The sequence below is a fragment of the Delphinapterus leucas genome, chromosome 12 (genome assembly GCF_059928025.1).
Source record: "Delphinapterus leucas isolate spDelLeu-1000000601 "Yukka" chromosome 12, BTC_Dleu_Yukka2, whole genome shotgun sequence".
In the NCBI taxonomy this organism is placed as follows: domain Eukaryota; kingdom Metazoa; phylum Chordata; class Mammalia; order Artiodactyla; family Monodontidae; genus Delphinapterus; species Delphinapterus leucas.
This window is the reverse complement of record NC_143140.1, coordinates 24,210,449-24,227,132: the sequence shown is the minus strand read 5'-3', so window position 1 is coordinate 24,227,132 and position 16,684 is coordinate 24,210,449. Positions and strand designations below refer to the sequence as shown.

Genomic DNA, 16,684 nt, shown 5'->3' with positions numbered 1-16,684 from the left:
TCTTACTTGGTGATACTGTGTAGTAGGGTCCAACAAACAGTAGTGGATAATGGCTGTGATCCCTTCCAAAAGGGTAAGAATCATATCTGGTGGAATAATTGATGCCATCCACAGAGGCCTGAAATAAAATGTATCCATTTGAACACAAGTTCTGTGAAAGAGAAGTTTGTGTTTTATCAGTGGTAAATGTCCAGCATGTGACAGGCACACAGTAAGTGCTCAATAAATATTATATAAATAAATAACTAAGTGAATAAATTAGGAGCTTTTATATCCTCTTCTAATAAAAAAAGTGAGTCACATTAAATGTACTAAAGTTCTTTTTGGATAATAAATTCTACACAAAATAAATACAGCCAGTAAATCTCTAGCAACCATGTAATAGCAGGCATATCAATATTAAATACAGGCAGTTTTCTTATATTTTATATCTAGTACCTGAGATTACACAGGAGATAAAGCCAGACATTAGTCTATTAAACATCTGGATAATTTTGACAGATTAATTTTGAACATGGCCTGGGGATACAGATAAAATGCATCACCAAACTGAAAATCCTGAATGAGAAGTAAAATCAGATGGGAAAAGGTTTGTAATTTTAAATTAATTTTAGTGTGAAATTAATTTGCACTTAGATAAAGATATCAGATAAAACCAGGGAAACCCTTTGCTGAGCTTTCTATTACTTTTGCCAGCTCTGTTAAGAGCATTAAAAATTAATTTCAGCTCTTAGGAGAAAAAAGTCCTGTTTATATATTCCTTGTTTTCCACTCCTGATTCTTTTGTTGATACTCTTCCTCAATGTTCTTTATGAAAATAAGATACTGTTCGTAACCTAATGATAACCACTAATTTACTTCCCCAAACTGCAACTGACTTACTAGATGATTAAGCAGTAATATATGTAAAAAATGTTAATAATGACAAAATTAAAAATCAACCCTTACCTACTATCAGATAATCCTGTTTCATATTTGTACTGTTGAATTAGGTTATCTAGATTTCTGCAAAGCTGTAGTGTCACAGAAACAACCACTCTCTGTAGAACTTTTCCCATGTAAGGCAGAGTAGATGTGATTAAACCAATCCATTGTGGGTGCATCTTACAAGCACAGTGTTGATGTAAAGCTCGTATCACCGCACAGAGGAACATGCCTTGAGATGTGATTGGCTGGGCATGCAAATACTGAAGAGAAGTCATGGGCTGATGGGGATTGATGTGTTCCAGATCAGATACCACAAAATCAAAACCTGTTTCATTCTCTTCAGGGATAGTCATTACCCTGTGTTCTAGAACAATGAGCCTCTGGAGCACTTTAAGAAGCTGTGACTGGAGTGTGCTGCCATTGTCAAATTCATCTTCTGAGAAATTGATCAGGCTGTCCTCTGAGAAACCTTCTTCCACAGTAACCATGTTCTTGCCTGCCATCTTTTCACTGTGCCACTTCTGTGCACTAAAGATGGATGACAGCAAACAGTGAAGAATCACTTTCTGAACTTTGCACTTGGATAACATATCAGAGATAAAACTAGGGAAACCTTTTGCAGAGCTTTCTATGACTTTGGCCAGCTCAGTGAAGAGGAGCGTCAAAATTTCGGTGCTCATGATCTGCATGTTTCGATTGCCTGTCAAATCTTGTGACGCGACCTTGACATGAGTTGGGTAATGGCTACGCATATAATATAAGCAGAGGGAAATAAGGATTTCTATGTACATAGAACTCCGGAAATTATGATTCGAGTCCACAGGAATGTGACTATAAAAATCTTTGCCCATAACAGAAATCCGGTGTCTGGCCAATAGATTCTGAAGCAGAGACAACTGAGGAGTATATGCATTATTTACACTAGTGGTTGAAATGGCATTTACAAAAGCAATGGGGTTAGTTTTCAAGATGGCCTTGATGGCAGAAAAAGCATACAGAGTCCTTGATGAATCATACAACTGGAGATACAAAAGCACATGTTGATAGAGTGGATGGATGTTGAAATTGGGAGATCTCCGTGATCCCGGAGAACCCACGTCACTCTCAATTTCAGAAATTTCTCCCTCTCCACAGCTATACCAGTTCTCTAAATCCAGACCATCACTAAAGAAAACACTGGTTTGTCTGAGTTTTTCATTTGAAGTTTTTTTCTTGTCATCATCCTTTTTTCTGGCAAGTTTTACTTTAGGTTTTGCTCCTGGTTGTTTACCTGACTCCTTAACAATTGTTTCTTTCTCTGAGACTTTTTCTGATAATTTTTCTTTGAAGCTGAACTGAATACTACTGTGACTTCTCTGTCTAGATCTGGTTTCTGTAGCAGCAACAGAAGAGTCATGGAGAATCTGTGTGGTTCCTGAAATACAAGGTGAGGAGCTATTTCTGGAGATTCCATTTGGCACACACTCACAGCCTTCCTCTGCAGACACAGACAAAAACTGAGAATTTTCGTTACTCAGCAAAGCAATCTGACTCTGCTGAGCGGACTGATCTTCACTTTTAATCATCTCCTCGCCTGGATCTACATCATTGTCCTTTGGGGGCATATCTTCAATTTCTAACTGAGATGGCACTGATGCAGATTCTGCTTCGAGGCCACTTACGACTTTACATATCAGGTCAAAGACTACCTGCTGAACATCATCATCTGGGGAGCCTGCGTTTGGCATCTGGGAATCCTCTTGTGCATTCACGTTTTCAGGATCAACTTCGTAACTCAAGTTGTCCCCAGCAGAGGACTGAGAACATCCAGAGTCAGAACTCTGAAGTATTTCTATCTGTTGGTCTGGAAGATCAAAATCAGATACAACCATTGGAATTGTCTCACTGCTGGTACTTAGAAGGGACAGTCTGTCACTTAATGGATTAACAGTAAGACTGAAGTTCTCTATTTCATCCATGGTAAGCGTCTTTTCACCATTTCCTTTCGATGCAATGAGTTGTACTTGGCTTACTGGCATGTGAGAAAAAGAGTAAAGGAAAAATATAAAATACATTAAAATAACTGAAACGTAGACTGAACAAGATTTTTAATCATTACTTTCATTACCTCCTTATATTTTCCTATTAAAATATTTATTAATATGCTAGACTTAAGTTAGAAAATTATGTAGATGACCATTAACTAGAATTTAATAGACAATTCAACACTAGAAGGCCTATTATTCAACTGAATTAAACAAAACAGCACATTTAACAGATAAAATATAAAACTTTGCCCTTATCCCCAAATACGACATCCTTTTAAAATCATTTGGTATATAGTTAATATATAAATACATAATCTTCTTGATTTTAATAAAATTCAACAAGCATTTATGAATTATATAGCTTGAGTAAGGCCCTAAACCAGGACAGGAGGGTGAGGTAAGGAAAAGACATCACTGTTCTCTCTAAGAAGTTTAAAACTAGCAGGGCATCGCAAACATCCATTTCGGTACTTTTGGGGGGACATTCTTTTAGAGAGGTGCAAAATCAGATGCTTCAAATTTAGGAAAAGCATCATGACACCACAAGTGAGGTCTGAGAATGATCTCAGAGGACAGATGAGAATTCAGCTGACAGGCAGGAACTATGGCAGGCAAAGCGCTAACACAAGAGTTCTGGCAATAAGCAGGGTAGAGCATGTTCTTAGAAGATTCAGGGGAAGCAGTGGAAAGGTAGTAAGAGAAAGGAACCAAGGCTCTGTAGAAACACACTAAAGATGAAGTAGGAGCACGACAGTTTAGTTCTAGCTTAACCGCTTACCAGCTGTGGGACTTTGAGAAAGCCACAGCCTTCTAAGCAACAGCTTCCTGCTCGGTCAAATGACCTTTCATTACTGACCTCACAGGATTATTTGACAAGAGATACAAATGAAATACTGAGTCTTTTGTCCCTAAGGCATATTAACCTAAGGGGGCCATTATCAGTGTATTACAGAGGGTATCATTTGGCAATTTGCGAAGTGTGGACTTTATTCTAGCAATAGAGAATATTTATCAAACACACTAGTCTCTGCACTAAATATGTCACAAACATTACTATATCTAACATTCACAATGAAGCCTTAGAGGTGGGTATTATCATTCCTATTTTACAGATGAGGAAAATGATGCATGAAATATAAAGTGCATTATAAGCTTACTAAAGATTCCCAGTGAAGTATCTACAGAGCCTTGCAGGGCCAGGATTATAAACTCTAAAGGTTATTTGTTAATACTGAAGAGTGTTTCTGACCAGAGCTGGGCTGAGTCCTCCCCTGAAAGAAGCAATTGATAACAGAGATCCAAGTCCCCTGTGATGGTCGCTGATAAGGTACATACTGACACAGCCCATGTGAGCACTGCTAGTCCATGAGGAGGGGAGAAAATCAGCCCAGGGAGAAATTCTCACGTTTGGTTCTCCTGACAATCACTGTTGTGTTCGCCTTTCATTTTATTTTAATAATTTAATTCTAAATAAAGTTGTTCTACTTCCGTGGGATAGTCACCATTATTGCAGGAAAAGTTTTGCATGAAATGCTTGTCATTCTCTTCTCCGGGATAACAGGGGGCCTTATTCCAATAACGTTCTGCTTGTACCCGCTGCACTGAAACCCTCTGAGTTTTGGGATGAAGCAAGAGCAATAGCAGTGGTTCCAAAACTCTTGCAATATCATGTCTTTGCAGGACTTGGTTCAGCCAGGCTTGTCCCACAGAGCTGGTGGAACCATCGAGACTGTTAAGGCTATCTAACATGATGAACAGTGACCTACAATAAACACCAATAATTAAAACAAAGAGCAAAATACCTACTTTAATTTTAACACTCTAGTTTTTCTAAAATTAACATTACGATAAGCTGTGTTTCTTGCTTTGAATTAACTATTTTAAAGTAATCATACTTCAGAATAACTTTTGACCACAGTATTTTAATAATCTTAATCCCCAGTCTCAGTAGATACAATAAGAAAGGAGAAATAGTTTTTTCTCTTTTCTTGTGTTTTTTGAAATTTCACAAGCATACATTACTTTTAAAAGATAAATACTAAAAAACAGAAGAAAAAAACCTTAGACAATTAGTCTTGTTTTAGCAACATATTGCTGTTCACATCACCAAATGCTGAACCATCTGCAAGTCAACACTACTTTCATGTTGGTCTGTGCCCCACTGCTCCCATTCTCTTTACCAGTTGAAAGCGATGTGCTTAATCCAAGGAAAGACCTTCTGTGAAAGGTGTGGAGGTATAGTTTGGAATCAGACAACCTAAGATTCAAATCTGGGCCATCCACTTCACCTCGTGTATAACGATCTTGGGCAAATCACTTAACTTCACTGGGGCCTTCACTGCCTCACGTGATGAGGACAGGCGGTCATTAAACTACAGATGGTATTTGTAAAGCACCTAGGCCCAGGGACCAGTTCATTACAGGGGTTCAACAGCAGACCGTTTTAAAATGGTGATGCTGTGTGAAATAACCAGCTGAAATAACATCCAGTAGAGTCCACATCTGATCCTGAGTGGGGCTTCAGCGTAGTTAGATTTGGGGCCACCTCTATGAGACTTGCTGGTGAGACTGCTATCTATGCCAATGTATGTAAATTTACCTATAAATGGCATCTCCTTGGAAGTTACTGCAAATCTCATATTTGGGGTATGGGTCATCTATGTAGTCTAGACAAACTCTCAGGCAGTTAACTACAGATTGTTTTAATCCATGGAAGCGCTTTGTCAGTATTTTTGCTGTAGATTTTAAGGTCTGGTTCAGGCAGAAGACTGAGAATGATTACTAGAGAAACACTTATACAATCTACTGTTTATATGAAATTTCACTGAATGTGAACTCAAGCAGGCTATATCTGTTGCAGTAACCCTGACACCTAGAACGGCTCCTGGCACACAGAAGTAACTTGATGAAGTCATCCAATGAAAGGAAGGGGCACTGGGTGCTCCAGAGCATGAAAGGTGAAAATCTGTTAGATAAATGAAAATGCCATGCCTTTTAATACAGCTTAGATTTAAAAAAATAATTTATAAATTCTCTTTATAAAATCCCAAGTTGCTCTCTCCTATCCCTGCTCTCTCTCCCCTACCAAATAGGCCAGGGGATTCAAGAAAAGAAACATTAAGATATCAGAATATAAAATGTAACCAACCTGTCAAAAGACCGTGCAAAAGATGAAGACTTATTTATATGGAGGTCCCTTGTTAGATGCCAAAGAACTGCAAATTTTGCATGTGCTTCCATCCTTATTTTCTGAGGATGAATATGAGAGATTATTTTATTATCCTTTGAAGGTATTAAGTGATTTTAGTATGAACAAAGTAGTTATTTAAGACAGAGTATTATGTTGTATTATGTTCAATGTTCACAGAACTCCAACACCCGATGAAATAAGCTGTGTTTTTTATGGAAGTAGAAAAGTGGAAAATACTTAAATATATAAAGAAATATTAAACCTAAAGGATCATCTCATATTGCCACATAAGTTATTATTTAGTTTAGGTAATCAGTTTACTAGATTATTTTATAACAGGGGATGGAAAAACCTAATAATGTGCATGTTATGATATTTTGAGTATAGGAAGCACTTTCCCCCTCATTTTAATATATAAATACACAGTAGTCAAAACCAATTTTATGGCACTATATACTTTGCTTTTGCTCCCAGAAATTACACGTTAATCCCAAATGAATTTATCAACACCTACAAAGCTGGTTTATTAGATTAAAAACTTTAAGGACCTAAAAAAATTATTTCTACAAGAAAAATATGACATCACTTTTGGGATTATTTGGAAAAGATTAACTGTTAAGATAACAATGGATAGAATAATGGAAAAATAAATTATTTAGAAAGACCAGTATTTGGTATTAGATAATGAAAATGTGTTAATGGAAATCACAAAGAAATTGTTCTTGGATTGAAAGAATCAATATTGTGAAAATGACTATACTACCCAAAGCCATCTACAGATTCAATGTAATCCTTACCAAATTACCAATGGCATTTTTTACGGAACTAGAACAAAAAATCTTAAAATTTGCATGGAGACACAAAAGACCCCAAATAGCCAAAGCAATCTTGAGGGGAAAAAAATGGAGCTGGAGGAATCAGGCTCCCTGACTTCAGACTATACTACAAAGCTACAGTCATCAAGACAATATGGTACTGGCACAAAAACAGAAATATAGATCAATGGAACAGGATAGAAAGCCCAGAGATAAACCCACACACCTATGGTCAACTAATCTATGAGAAAGGAGGCAAGGATATACAATGGAGAAAAGACAGCCTCTTCAATAAGTGGTGCTGGGAAAACTGGACAGGTACATGTAAAAGAATGAAATTAGAACACTCCGTAACACTATACACAAAAATAAACTCAAAATGGATTAAAGACCTAAATGTAAGACCAGACACTTTAAAACTCTTAGAGGAAAACACAGGAAGAACCCTCTATGACATAATTCACAGCAAGATCTTTTTTGACCCACCTCCTAGGGTAATGGAAATAATAAAAAAAAATAAACAAATGGGACCTAATGAAACTTAAAAGCTTTTGCACAGCAAAGCAAAGGAAACTATAAACAAGATGAAAAGACAACCCTCAGAATGGGAAAAAATATTTTCAAATGAACTAACGGACAAAGGATTAATCTCCAAAATATATAAACAGCTCATGCAGCTCAATATCAAAAAAACAAACAACCCCATCCAAAAATGGGCAGAAGACCTAAATGGACATCTTTCCAAAGAAGACATACAGATGGCCAAGAAGCACATGAAAAGCTGCTCAACATCACTAATCATTAGAGAAATGCAAATCAAAACTACAATGAGGTATCACCTCACACCGGTTAGAATGGGCATCATCAGAAAATCTACAAACAACAAATGCTGGAGAGGGTGTGGAGAAAAGGGAACCCTCTTGCACTGTTGGTGGGAATGTAAACTGATACAGCCACTATGGAGAACAGTATGGAGGTTCCTTAAAAAACTAAAAATAGAATTACCATATGACCCAGCAATCCCACTACTGGACATATACCCTGAGAAAATCATAATTCAAAAAGACACATGCAAAAAAAAAAAAAGACACATGCACCCCAGTGTTCACTGCAGCACTATTTACAATAGCCAGGTCATGGAAGCAACCTAAATGCCCATCGACAGATGAATGGATAAAGAAGATGTGGTACATATATACAATGGAATATTACTTAGCCATGAAAAGGAACGAAAGTGGGTCATTTGTAGAGATGTGGATGGACCTAGAGACTGTTATACAGAGTGAAGTCAGTCAGAAAGAGAAAAACAAATATCATATATTAACGCATATATGTGGAATCTAGAAAAATGGTATAGATGAACCGGTTTGCAGGGCAGAAAGAGAGACACAGATGTAGAGAACAAACGTATGGACACCAAGGGGGAAAGTGGTGGGGGGTGGTGGTGGTGGGGTGAATTGGGAGATTGGGATTGACATGTATACACTGATGTGTATAAAATGGATAACTCATAAGAACCTGCTGTATAAAAAAAAATAAAATTTTTAAAAAAACAGAGAAAAAGAAATTGTAATATTCCAAAAATTTTATAGTCTTCCTCCAGCATTTGTGGAATCCTTCAAGTAAAAGACCCCTGAAATCGGGATTGCGACTGTCTAAACTGTTTGTGATAGGTTAGAGGAGCGCCTGCTTTTTCTGTGGGCCTGTGTTTGTACATCAACCAACAGAAACATGTAAATAAAAGTAAGTAATAACAGATTGTTTTTTCCATGGATATATAATATCTTTATTCAGAGCTTAGTATTTCTTTAAAATGAAATGTTATACAAGTAAACAGGTGTATAATTTGTCCTAGATTTACACTTAATGTAAAGCAAATTACTGCACTGAAATACAAGGCTCTATTTAAAATTTTCTGAACAATTCTGAAAGAATGTGTTGAAGTAAAATTAGAATTTTAACAGTTTTCTTGGAATAAGCTTTTCAGTCCTCTCATTTACTCCTTCATTTGCCAGGTCCCCCTGCCAAATGCTGCATTTACTCTACACAATGTTTTTTGAACATAACCCATTCAATCTCACTAGCATTGAGAACTTTTCAAAATGAGGGCAATCCACTTCTAAAAGCTGTTCAATAAAATCTTCTTAAAATTAATGTTAGAGAGCAGATACAGGAAGACCACAAACTTCATTAAGTTACCCTGAACAGGTCAATCAGAATGATCGTTCTAGCTTCTTCTCAGGCCCAGTCATGACTCAGCCATCTTTACTCTAACTGACGTATGTATCACACTTCATACACATTTGGATACAAAATCCTTATTTTGGATGTTTATTATAAGGCAAATAATATAATCTCACATACTAACACTCTATAGCTTATAAATGTCATTTCACATATATTAGTTAATGTATCCACCAGTTTCATAACTGAGGCCACCGAATACATCTTTAAACAACCCAAGAACTTGGACCACCACCAACTTTAATCATCACTCCCCACAGGTGGTATCCTGAACCAAGAAATAAACCCAGCATTTGATTTTGGGTTCCTTGATTTTTTCATATTACTGATGCTTATGTAAAGAACTTTCCTCTAAAAAGAATAGAACACATGTATTTTAAAGATTTGATGATCACTGAATGAATTCATATTATCTCTTATTCAGATACTAGATGAAATAATTTTCCTAGAATTTCCTTAATTTACCTTTTAGTATAATACGAGCAGGAGGTAGGGTGGGCACAGGATAAGAAGAGAAGAATTTACCTTATCTTTATGGGTCAACTGCTGACTTATAACATCCTCACAGATGCTAGAAGAAGGAACCAAGTTATGTAATTGATAAAACAGTTCTACACTCTTCTGGTGGTGCTGAGGTGTCCCATCTCCCATCTGGTTCCACAATGTTAAAGCTACATGCTATAAAAAAAAGATGTAAAAGTCACAGTTACAAAATTGCAAATGGAAACTTATTTAACAGACATTTCCTATTAGGTACAAACAAGCCTCTGACTGCCAGACCTAGAAGGTCTTAATACTCATTATGCCACTGGAATGAGATTTAAAAGTGTAGCTTTCCATCTGTTCACTTTCTGGTCCAGGCTTTTAGAACCTCTTATGATAGTTCTTTAATTATATTTACCTTAAACAGCAGATATGTAATCACTTGTTACAGGGTCCAGATGAGACCCCATTTCACTATTTTAGAGATGTTTAGTAAAGTGATGCTAGAATATGTTATCTTTAAGAGGATATAAATCCCACACTGAAGGCGCTTTAATGTTTACAGTTATACGCTGCAAAGTGAAATATAATTCATAGTCCAAATATGCAAACTACTTAAAACGTACAAAATAGGTTGTATGTATTTCAGTGCTACATGTGTTAACACAGCACTTGATGATCCATGACAGCATTAATAAAAATGCAAGTCATCAGGGTTCACCACAACATTGTAGAACCCAACTCTAACCTAGCAGGAGGAACTATCTGGAGGGGCACAATAACTTGAAATTACATTAAAATTAAAAAAAATTTTTATATATAAATAGTCTACCTGCTTAAGTCAAATATACTTGCTGTTCTTTCTATGTAGAGGATATCATATGTACTGTTGTGACAGAGATCAAAGACTGCATTTTTTTTGAATAACATCATACATCACAAATGATCATCAGACAATTCAGAGTCAGAAAACTTTTTCTGGGTGTTTTGGAGAGCTGAGGTTGCACTCTACGAAAAGCAAAAGTGTCACAACCACTTTATCTGGAAATACATTTTACTGTATAAATGAACTTTTCTCTTTACCCTAATACTCCCCTCATCCTTATCTTTTTTCTCCTCACAAAACTGGGGAGAAGACCGGCCAAGCAGCACTGATCAAGTGTGGTGTCTTTTCCTATATGGTATGATATTAAGAGGTGTTTAATTAAGCCTGATTACCTTCTTTAAAATCTCTGCTATGCAAATTAGCTCAAGTATCATCTTAGTCATGAATGTATTTCTTAGAGCTCACCTTGAAAAATTCAGTCTTCTCAGCTATGTATCTCAGATTGCCCGGAGTGAGGGGAGGTCTAATAACCACAGCTACTCTTCCCTGGTTTGGACTTAAGGGTTGTGCAGGCTCCACACTGTTGATGTTTTCCCCAGTGACCATGGCCACCGACTGAGTCAATCCTACCAGATCCATCACTAGTGAAATCGCAGCGCTCTGCACACTGCAATCACTTGCTTGGCTGCAAGCGGTCATCAGTGTCTGGAGCCACAGTGGAGGCTGCACGTGCTCCCAGTCTGAAACGAAAGCCGGAAGCCAACACGGTCCATCACACTGAACCTTTCACGCACAGTCTATCTTCCAAGTTAATTTCAAAACACAAAGCACTTCTACCAAATAACTTTAGGCCTTGCTCGGTGAACAAAACCATGGTTTCTCACTTAGACTAGAGCTTCAATAAAATAAAGCAGCAACAGGAATTTCATAAAAATTTTTTAATATGTATTTTTCTTATGCAAGTCATACAAGCTATTTTCTGTCCTAAAAAAAGTTTAGTAATCAATTAACATTATGTAGTACTCACTGTACTATGTGTGTGTACTATGTATGTGTGTGTGTATGTCTGTGTGTGTGTGTATATATATATAAAAAATAAAAATTTAAATAAAGGTAATCACCTATGATGCTAGTCATAATAAAGGAAATCAGGAAATTTTCCAACATATCAATCTCCCCATAATGACAGTATTTCAATGAAAAAAAATCTACAAATTAAAATAAAAGTTTTAAAAATTAAGAGGCTAAAAGAAATCCCAGTTTTAATATCTGAGTGTTCCTTAAAATAAAGGGGGAGGGGAAAGCATGCCATAAAAAATATTTTTAAATAAATAAAACAGAGATGACCTTACCAGTCTCTGATTTTTCAGAACATAACTCTGAGGTATGGTTCCCCTCAGCAATGTAAACTGGGAAGCTTGAGCACTCCAGGAAGAGCTGACAGGCAGCAAGGAAGGCAGAAAGGTATTCTTTTGAAGTTTTTTGTTTACTTATGTTTCTCTCTTTTACACCACCATGGGAATCCCTGTCCCAGTCCGAAGTCTCTCCTAGCTCTCGACTCAGATCCCCTTGATGCTCTGTAGCCAAAGCCTGAGAGAAAGAGTTACTCTGAATGATGTAGAGGTTGATAAGTCTGGTGAGAAACTGTTGGACATACTCCAAGCAGCACTGCATTGCAGTTTTTTGCGCTGTCTTCCCACTTTGGGGTGCTGTCCCCTGAGTGACTATGGAAGGGGGCTGGATGATAGTTTCTTCAGATCCCACAGTGGAGGCCGTTTCTGTTTCAGATGATGTGCTACCAATTGGGATGGCAACTGCCTCCGGTCCCTCACTCAGTTCTCTGTCAATGTCATCAGTTCGGTCTGCTTGATATTGTATGAACTCAGTGAATCCACTCTCTGAGGAGCGACTACTTGGTGGATTTTCTCCATCTTCAAACACTTCAGTAGGATTTTCAAGAGAAACTGATAATACCTGGTAGAGTGTAAAAAGAGCAGAAGGCTGAGTAACTAAATGTATTATATTAGAAATTAAAATTAAAAAGTCACATTTTGAAAGAAGTCAGCTTTAGATTTGACTTATTCACAACCTAATTCACGTTTCACAACTTTATCTATCTATCTATATATATATATGGTTTTTTTTTTTGCGGTATGTGGGCCTCTCACTGTTGTGGCCTCTCCCGTTGCGGAGCACAGGCTCTGGACGCACAGGCTCAGTGACCATGGCTCACGGGCCCAGCCACTCCGCGGCATGTGGGATCTTCCCGGACCAGGGCATGAGCCCGCATCGCCTGCATCAGCAGGCGGACTCTCAACCACTGCGCCACCAGGGAAGCCCTAATCTATATATTTGGTTGAATCTTAAAAAAAGAGTTTCTACAATTGATTCACATATCTATGCTAATAGGAAATACTGATACGGTTCTAATTAATATATTAATATAAAGCTATTCAATAAATATTTATTATTTGCTATATGCATAACTTAAGCTTAGGTTCTTGAGGACAAAATACATATATGTAAAACTCTCTAGGATCTACATCCTTGTTTTCAAACTACTAATAATTTATTCAATCTACTTCATGAAATCACTTTCCTAATGTCTAAACAATGCATGGAATGAGACATGTAAGGTTAAAAAAAATGACATTTTAAAAACTAGAAATAGGGTGACCTTCAAAATGGCAGAGAAGACATGGAGATAACCTTCCTCCCCACAAATGCATCAGAAATACATCTACATGTGGAACAACTCCTACAGAACACCTACTGAACGCTGGCAGGAGACCTCAGACCTCCCAAAAGGCAAGAAACCCCCCACGTACCTGGGTAGGGCAAAAGAAAGAATAAACAGAGACGAAAGAATAGGGACGGGACCTGCACCTCTGGGAGGGAGCTGTGAAGGAGGAAAGGTTTCCACACATTAGGAAGCCCCTTTGCGGGTGGAGACTGCGGGTGGCGACTGCGGGTGGCAGAGGGGGAAGCTTCGGAGCCACGGAGGAGATCGCAGCCACAGGGGTGCAGAGGGCAAAGGGAAGAGATTCCCGCACAGAGGATCAGTGCCGATCGGCACTCACCAGCCCGAGAGGCTTGTCTGCTCACCGGCCGGGGTGGGCGGGGGCTGGAAGCTGAGGCTCGGGCTTCGGAGGTCGGATCCCAGGGAGAGGACTGGGGTTGGCTGCCTGAACACAGCCTGAAGGGGGTTAGTGCACCACAGCTAGCCAGGAGGGACTCCGGGAAAAAGTCTGGACCTGCCCAAGAGGCAACAAACCATTGTTTCGGGGTGCGCGAGGAGAGGGGATTCAGAGCACCATCTAAATGAGCTCCAGAGAAGGGCGGCGCGAGCTGCAGCTATCAGCGCGGACCCCAAGACGGGCATGAGACGCTAAGGCTGCTGCTGCAGCCACCAAGAAGCCTGTGTGCGAGCACAGGTCACTGTCCACACCGCCCCTTCCGGGAGCCTGTGCAGCCCACCACTGCCAGGGTCCTGGGATCCAGGGACAACTTCCCCGGGAGAACACACAGCGCGCCTCAGGCTGGTGCAACGTCGTGTTGGCCTCTGCCGCCGCAGGCTCGCCCCGCATCCGTGCCCCTCCCTCCCCCCGGCCTGAGTGAGCCAGAGCCCCCGAAGCAGCAGGTCCTTTAACCCCGTCCTGTCTGAGCGAAGAACAGGCGCCCTCCGGCGACCTACATGCAGATGGAGCCAAATCCAAAGCTGAACCCCGGGAGCTATGCGAACAAAGAAGAGAAAGGGAAATCTGTCCAGGCAGCCTCAGGAGCAGCGAATTAAACCTCCACAATCAACTTGATGTACCTGCATCTCTGGAATACCTGAATAGACAACAAATCATCCCAAACTGAGGAGGTGGACTTTGGGAGCAACTGTAGACTTGGGGTTTGGCTTTCTGCATCTAATTTGTTTCCAGTTTTATGTTTATTTTATTTTAGTGTTTAGAGTTTATTATCATTGGTAGATTTGTTTATTGATTTGGTTGCTCTCTTCCTTTTTTTAATGTATATATATTTTTTCTCTTTTTGTTTGTGTGTATGTGTATGCTTCTTTACGTGATTTTGTCTGTACAGATTTGCCTTTACCATTTGTCCTAGGGTTCTGTCTGTCCGTATTTTTTTGTTTGTTTTTTTAGTATAGTTCTTAGCACTTGTTATCATTGTTAGATTTGTTTTTTGGTTTGGTTGCTCTCGTCTCTTTTCCTTTTTTTTATTACTTTTTAATATATTTATTAAAAATTTTTTTACTTTAATAACTTTATTTTATTATTTCTTTCTTTCTTTTCTTTCTCACTTTGCTTCTGAGCCGAGTGGCTGACAGAGTCTTAGCGCTCCGTCCGAGGGTCAGGCCTGAGCCTCTGAGGTGGGAGAGCTGAGTTCAGGATGCTGGTCCACCAGAGACCTCCCAGTCCCACATAATATTAAACAGCGAAAGCTCTCCCAGAGATTTCCATCTCAACGCTACGACCCAGCTCCACACAATGACCAGCAAGCTCCAGTGATGGACACCCTAAGCCAAACAACTAGCAAGACAGGAAACCAACCCCACCCATTAGCAGAGAGGCTGCCTAAAATCATACTAAGTCCACAGACACCCCAAAACACACCGCCGGACATGGTCCTGCCCACCAGAAAGACAAGACCCAGCCTCATCCACCAGAACACAGGCACCAGTCCCCTCCATCAGGAAGCCTACGCAACCCACAGAAACAACCCTACCCACTGGGGGTAGATACCAAAAAAACGGGAACTATGAACCTGCAGCCTGTGAAAAGGAGACCCCAAACACAGTAAGTGAAGCAAAATAAGAAGACAGAGAAATACACAGCAGATGAAGGAGCAAGGTAAAAACCCACCAGACTGAACAAATGAAGAGGAAATAGGCAGTCTACCTGAAAAAGAATTCAGAGTAATGATAGTAAAGATGATCCTAAATCTTGGAAATAGAATGGAGAAAATACTAGAAGTGTTGAACAAGGACCTAGAAGAACTAAACAGCAAACTAACAATGATGAATAACATAATAAATGAAATTAAAAATTCTCTACAAGGAATCAATAGCAGAATAACTGAAGCATAAGAATGGATAAGTGACCTGGCAGATACAATAGTGGAAACAACTACAGCAGAGCAGAATAAAGAAAAAAGAATGAAAAGAATTGAGGACAGTCTCAGAGACCCCTGGCACAACATTAAACACACCAACATTCGAATTATAGGGGTCTCTGAAGAAGAGAAAAAGAAAGGGACTGAGAAAATATTTGAAGAGATTATAGGTGAAAACTTCCCTAATATGGGAAAGGAAATAGTCAACCAAGTCCAAGAAGTGCAGAGAGTCCCGTACAGGATAAATCCAAGGAGAAACACACCAAGACACATATTAATCAAACTATCAAAAATTAAATACAAAGAAAAAATATTAAAAGCAGCAAGGGAAAAGCAACAAATAACACAGAAGGGAATCCCCATAAGGTTAACAGCTGATCTTTCAGCAGAAACTCTGCAAGCCAGAAGGGAGGGACACAACATATTTAAAGTGATGGAAGGGAAAAACCTACAACCAAGATTACTCTACCCAGCAAGGATCCCATTCAGATTCGATGGAGATATTAAAACCTTTACAGACAAGCAAAAGCAAAGAGAATTCAGCACCACCAAACCAGCTTTACAACAAATGCTAAAGGAACTCCTCTAGGCAGGAAACCAAAGAATAGGAAAAGACCTACAATAACAAACCCAAAACAAATAAGAAAATGGTAATAGGAACATACATATCGATAATTATCTTAAATGTAAATGGATAAAATGCTCCAACTAAAAGACATAGACTGGCTGAATGGATACAAAAACAAGACCCGTATATATGCTGTCTACAAGAGACCCACTTCAGACCTAGGGACACATACAGACTGAAAATGAGGGGATGGAAAAAGATATTCCATGCAAATGGAAATCAAAAGAAAGCTGGAGTAGCAATTCCCATATCAGACAAAATAGACTTTAAAATAAAGACTATTAGAAGAGACAAAGAAGGACACTACATAATGATCAAGGGATCGATCCAAGAAGAAGATATAACAATTGTAAATATTTATGCACCCAACATAGAAGCACCTCAATACATAAGGCAAATGCTAACAGCCATAAAAGGGGAAATCGA

The 16,684-nt window shown here is 38.8% G+C and overlaps 1 protein-coding gene across 12 annotated transcripts in view; it reads right to left on the bottom strand.

Moving 5' to 3' along the window:
* The window catches only part of DOP1A (DOP1 leucine zipper like protein A), a 126,618-nt gene that overhangs the window by 42,822 nt on the left and 67,112 nt on the right, over positions 1–16,684 (bottom strand). For 8 of the 12 annotated variants that reach the window (XM_022590297.3, XM_089921782.1, XM_089921787.1 and 5 more), the window contains 7 exons: positions 11,865–12,486; positions 10,978–11,252; positions 9,729–9,881; positions 6,103–6,203; positions 4,457–4,716; positions 949–2,938; positions 7–151 (listed from right to left, as the gene is read on the bottom strand). In XM_022590297.3, coding sequence (XP_022446005.2) covers positions 7–151; positions 949–2,938; positions 4,457–4,716; positions 6,103–6,203; positions 9,729–9,881; positions 10,978–11,252; positions 11,865–12,486 — 3,546 coding nt within the window. The remainder of the gene's footprint in view (positions 1–6; positions 152–948; positions 2,939–4,456; positions 4,717–6,102; positions 6,204–9,728; positions 9,882–10,977; positions 11,253–11,864; positions 12,487–16,684) is intronic. The other 4 variants (XM_022590298.3, XM_089921783.1, XM_089921786.1 and 1 more) reach the window with 2 other exon arrangements.